The sequence below is a fragment of the Nematolebias whitei genome, chromosome 10 (genome assembly GCF_014905685.2).
Source record: "Nematolebias whitei isolate Nwh7 chromosome 10, NemWhi1, whole genome shotgun sequence".
NCBI lineage: Eukaryota > Metazoa > Chordata > Actinopteri > Cyprinodontiformes > Rivulidae > Nematolebias > Nematolebias whitei.
In genome coordinates, this window is record NC_056507.1 from 9,524,012 (window position 1) to 9,529,750 (window position 5,739).

General features: G+C 44.7%; 2 protein-coding genes across 2 annotated transcripts in view; both read right to left on the reverse strand.

Annotated features, from left to right (window-relative positions):
* Positions 1 to 2,970, reverse strand: part of mdkb (midkine b) — a 7,421-nt gene extending 4,451 nt beyond the window's left edge. Inside the window, exon 1 of the mRNA XM_037682626.1 lies at positions 2,884 to 2,970. Coding sequence (XP_037538554.1) covers positions 2,884 to 2,885 — 2 coding nt within the window. The 5' untranslated portion in view covers positions 2,886 to 2,970. The remainder of the gene's footprint in view (positions 1 to 2,883) is intronic.
* Positions 2,971 to 4,820: 1,850 nt separating this feature from the next.
* dgkzb (diacylglycerol kinase, zeta b) overlaps positions 4,821 to 5,739 on the reverse strand; it is a 26,391-nt gene continuing 25,472 nt past the window's right edge. Inside the window, exon 33 of the mRNA XM_037683300.1 lies at positions 4,821 to 5,465. Within this exon, the coding sequence (XP_037539228.1) occupies positions 5,349 to 5,465 (117 nt within the window). The 3' untranslated portion in view covers positions 4,821 to 5,348. The remainder of the gene's footprint in view (positions 5,466 to 5,739) is intronic.

Consider the following 5,739-nt stretch of genomic DNA (forward strand, 5'->3'; position numbering starts at 1 on the left):
ACACAGAGAGACGGGTAAATCAGGACAAACGTCTCATCATGTGGGGAAAGAGACACTGAGAGATGAAAAAAACAGGACAAACGTCTCGTGGGGACAGAGACACAGAGAGACAAGTAAACCAGAACAAACATCTCATCCTGTGGGCACAGAGACACAGAGATGAAAAAACCAGGACAAACGTCTCATCCTTTAGGGACAGAGACACAGAGATGAAAAAAACAGGACAAACATCTCATCCTGCAGGGACAGAGACACAGAGATGAAAAAAACAGGACAAACATCTCATTCTTTGGGGACAGAGACACAGAGAGACAAGTAAACCAGGACAAACATCTCATCCTGCAGGGACAGAGACTGACATGTAAACCAGGAGGACAACATGGTCTGGACAGTTCTCAGCATCATAGGATTTCTGTTTACATGTGGACAGATGTACAGTGTCACAGGGGGACGGGGGTGTCCTCTCCATGGAGGGATTACTGAATGGGCTTAATGTGATCCGGGACAAAGGGGTCAGGGGGCCCCGAGGCTCAATCCTCTGGAAGGACTCACAAACAGAGGACAAAGACACAAAGACACAACACGAAGCAACATTAACAGATGAAGAGACAAAAAAATAAAACATGAATCAAACACGAACTGACTCAGAGACAAAATCAAATAAAACTTCACGATGTCGAGTAACAAATAAATAAACAAACAAAATAAACAAACAAACAAAATAAACAAACAAAGAATCAAAGACTAAACTGTGATTTAATCTGACGACAAACGGCAGTTTTTAAAGCCCATCCTGAAAGGTCCTAATCCAGGTGGATTACACTGAGTCCAGGTGTATCCTGGTTCCATCGACCCCCCTCAGACGGTTCTGTTCACCGGTCTGAATTCAGCTGATTGGATCAGAACCGTCTGCAGGTGGTTCTGAAGTGAAAGTCTGAAAATAATTTAATCCAGTTTTTACAGCGACGTGAAGCTGGGGTTGTTTCTGGAAGCAGGAGCTGAAAGCTGCTGAAGGAATGCTCATCACCCGCCGCCTCTCAGGCCAGATTATCCAAACCGAACTTCAGCTCTGTGTCTGAAAAACAAGCTGAATTTCAGCCATTGTTGATTTGTCAAAGGCCGGCTGGCTGAGGCGGCCATCTTGAATTGAACTGAGTCTGAAAGTGAATTAACTGGAGTTTCATTCCAACCCGTGCTTTGGTTCATGAGGTATTTTGCTAACACAGTCAGAACATCATAGTCTGCCTGTGCCCTTTGTTGGCGGATGATAATATTAAAATGATAAAATTAATGAATTTGGGCCAAAACTCGAGATTAAAAATTAAAATCTCAAAGAAATGAAACGTTTCATCACAACACTGTGCTCAGATTGTTGTCCTCTTTAATCTGCTGTCACGTGACCTCTGTGGGACCGTCCTGTTGTCCCACTAGCCCGTCTCTCTCCGAGGACCAGATGGTCCAAACCCAGTTGTTCTCCTTGGCCCGACCCCCCCCCAGACCCCGGGCATTAATCTGAGCATTGTGTTGGGATTATAAAGCGGGCAGACGCCTTGTTTTCTTCTCATCTCGTGGTTCTGCTCCACTTTAAGGGCTTCCTTCTCCGCTCAAGGACCGGGGCCCCGAGTCCAGTTCAGGCTGATGGTTGGGATGTGAAAAGCAAGGAGTTAATTACCCAGAATGCCCCTCTCGGGCGCTCCGCTGTCTTTGTGCTCCGATGACAGACTCCTCTTTCAGGCCTCCATTAAAGCAACGCTTCTCTTTCACACGTCAGCTGGCAGAACCAATCCTGCAGGCTTTCAGAGAAAGAACCGGGTCTCAGCAGGCCTCCAGTCTGCCCTTCATCAATGAAGAAGAGGAGGAGGAGGACGAAGGGGGCAGATGAAAGGGCTCTTTAGTTTCCCTCAAAAGAATACTGATTCATTGGTCCAAAACAAAGCCTCTTCAGGCCCGGTTCCACGTCTCTGAAGCCCCACACAGAATCCACCCCACCCCTGAGGAGCCCCCCCACCCTGGATCCCGTCCCCCATCCCGAGCCCCGTCGCCCGGCTCCGTCCCCCATCCCAGCCCCGTCGCCCAGCTCCGTCTCCCACCCGAGTCCCGTCCCCTCAGCACCAAACAATTAGATCTCAGCAGGAAGAAAAGGAACAGGATGTTTTCTTTGGTTCTGGACCAACTATTAAAAAGTTTCCTCTGGAATATCTGAGCATTCGGGTCGGTGCGGGCCCACACGAGTACCAGAACCATATCCAAAGTTTGTGATCCTGAAGACATCTGATCCGAGGTTCATCAACAGGTCCGAACGATTCTCTGAAGAAATCCACAAAACTTCTTCTCCAGGAGGAACCAGACCTCTCATGGTTCTGGAAGTCCAACTTGAGGATCTTCCTCCCCGACTTCCAGAGTCCAGTTTAACGATACCAGGTCAGAACTTTTCTTGTGTTCCTGTCAGAACACCGGTGTGCCACAACAGAAACGGGTTTAAATCATGTGTGAAGGGACGGAACCGATATCGAGCCAGATCCAAACTGATGTCATCATCAGTGGTGGGTTAGTTCTGGATCTGTGACCCGGTTGCAGGCTGGTATTGACCCAGCAGGTAAACTCACCTGTTCTGGTTCTGATCAGTTTTCTTCTCATCTTTTTCCTGAAGTTTTTAGTTCATTTAAAATTTTTACTTTCATATTTCAGTTTTTTTAAAGTTAAAATTACAAAAAAACAATTTTTAGTCTCAAAATGTTTAAACTCTTTCAAAGTAAAACTGCCAAAACTAAAGTTTTTGTTCCTTTTTACTCTCCTCAGAATCAAAGAACAGATTCTGGAGACAAATCAGAACCTGGACGAATGAATCAGAACCTTGAAACAAATAAAAACCTTCAGACTTACATGTCGAGCTGAGAGGAGCAGCCGATCGAGCTGAACAGTTGATGCTTTCTGACGCAGCTTCAGCTGCAGCTCCTGAACAACCCTCACACACGCATGCACGCTGCACGTGCACGCACCTGAAGACCGGCCTCCCAGTGACATCATCAGCTCTAATCCTGCAGAACAAAACAGGCTCGGCTTGTTGGCACAAAAGCAAGAGTTTAATCTGAGTGTGTGTGTGTGTGTGTGTGTGTGTGTGTTCTCCGCAGGTCCGGTTCAGTTTCAGGACTTGAGCACCTTCTTGTTACACAGTGAGGGATCAACGGTCAGCCTGATGGACGAGTTTCTTTCTAGGAAACTGTTTATTTAGGTTCTTCCTGCTTTCAGATCCGATGAAAAGAACCAGAATCATAATTAAAAGTGCAGACATTTTCTAAAATATATATTTTTAAAATTCTACATTTTATACATTGTTTTTAAAACAAATGTAAAGGTTCTTCAGTCAGAATCTCGGACCGATAGCTGACCCGGCCGGGGATGGTGTTGGATTGGATCAAGTTGATCCAAAAAGTTCTGGTTCTTTGTCCACCTAACAGTTTTCAGGTTTTGTTTCTTGTGAAAACGTCTGGAGCTGTAGTTCAGGAACAGAAAGATCTGAGGCAGAGAGGGATGCTGGGTTTTCTCGGTTCTGGTGGTTCTGGGTTTCATGGGCAGAGTCCGTCCCCTCCTCCTCCTCAGGTCCTGATGGGTCAGTCATGCATATGTTTTGTTGGGAACTTCAGCTCCGAGCAGCAGGAGGATCACCTGAAGTCCAGCAGGATTCTGGACTGATTCCAGACCAGTTTTAGAGATTTGTAGAACCTGAAGGAAAACTGGTTCTGATCTTCTCCACAACCAGTCTGATCAACCATAACATTATGATCTGTGATATGAAGCTGCTCGTTTGTCTTTGTGCAGTCCTGGCCATCTCCTTAAGGACACCTCTGGACCAATGTGGGTCTCCTGTGGGCCTAAAGGTCTGCTGCAGACCCTGTTGGACTCCACAGGTAAAGAGGAACCATCATCAGGTCCAACATTAAACCTTCAATTAGATAAGAATTAAAAAAACGCTGAGGTGTTAAAAGTCTTGAAACGTTCACAAGGTCTCTTTCTCAGTTTCCTTAGGTGAGCCGCAGGGTCTCGTTCTCGAGCCACAGGAATTCTAAACATGTTCAAAAAATTTGCGTAACAAATTTTCTTGCAGAAATGTCGCGGGCATCTGGAACCTGTCTCCATTTCATTCCTGGTATTTTAGAGCCATAGAGTTGTCATTTTTGTCAATAATTACAATAACTTCTGGCAAAATTTGGCCCAAATATGCAACAGTGTTGTTCAGAGATTCCAAGTGAACAAGCACAAGCTGAATCTAAAGTAGGTTTCTTAAGGAGAGCTTTAACGAGTGTCACTTTGGAGCAATGACAGTGAAGTGAGAGACTGATGATGATGAACACAAACACTGGCCTGATGGTGCCAACAAACTCACTGAGGTCCCAGTAAATTCAACCAGTCAGCTGGACTTATTTTAGATTTTTTAAAATGTTCTGGTTCTCATCTGAGGAGAAAACTCCACTCGTTTTGCTTCAAAAACTAAATTTAAGATTTGAATAATTCGATTTTCCTCCCAGGTCATTGTTGACGTGCTTTATTGCAGGTCACTCAGAAATGATGAAACCAAACAGTTAATAATATCATAGAGTGATGATGTCATCCTGACTGAACAGAGGCTGGTTAAACTGGACGGACTTGGCTGCCTTGGAAGAATCTGGCTTCAGATCCTCATTAAAACTTGAACGTGAATAAATCAGCGCCACAGGTATTTACAGACGGAAACGGAGCTTCATGCTGCAGCTGCTGGCTTTAAGCTTCTAACAAACAGGTTAAACATCCAAAGCTCTGATTACAGTAAAATGTCTGTATCTTTATAAACTGATCATAAATATCTAAACCTCCTACATTAAATATCCAAACATTTATTTAGCTGGAGACAACAAATACATCCAAAACGTCACTAAAAGCTTTACAGAAGACACTTATTGAAGTTATAGCTGATATAAAAGCTGTTGCTGTTTGCCGTCAGCAGCTGTTCCTCTCTCTGTACAAGTCTATGTGGCCTGAAAATAAAAACTAGTTTGATTTTGTTTTAGTGTCTGAATAGGTTTTTCTGTTCTTCAGTTCAACTACAAGACAGAAGTTTTCAAGTGGCAGAAATCTGGACCCATAAAGACACCTTGACTCTTTGTGTAAAGCAGAAATAAAAGGAGAATCCAGGTTCTTAGATTCCTACCCCCTCTTACAGCAGAGAGGAGCCACAATCCGATCTGTTTAAATCAAACTTGGAGATGATCCGTGAAGTTCAAAGATTTGGTTTAGCTCCACAAATGATGGCGTTAGATAGAGTGGGACCAGGAGGGAATAAATCACAGAACTGTGAACAGTCTTATTTCAGGTCACACTGCCGTCTCCTCGTCCTCTCTCTGGATCATCTGGTAATGTTGGCAGCTGCCCAGGTAGTCAGCCAGTTCCTGGTCGTTGGCCTTGGCAGCTCGATGTTTGGGTGTGTCACCCTGAAAGACAAACATCTCAGTGAAGCTCACAGAACGTGGTCAGACTGGTTTAACCTGAAGGACTGGACCACCTGTTTCCAGCAGAAACAAGGAGTGAACATCCAACCATCTGCAAACGTTAGCAAATATCCAGCCTTCTATAAACATTAAACATCCAGCAGTCAGGAAACATTAGCTGACATCCAACAAACTGTAATTGTTGGCAAACACCCAGCAGTCTGTAAACCTTAGCAAACACCCAGCAGTCTGTAAACCTTAGCAAACACCCAGCAGT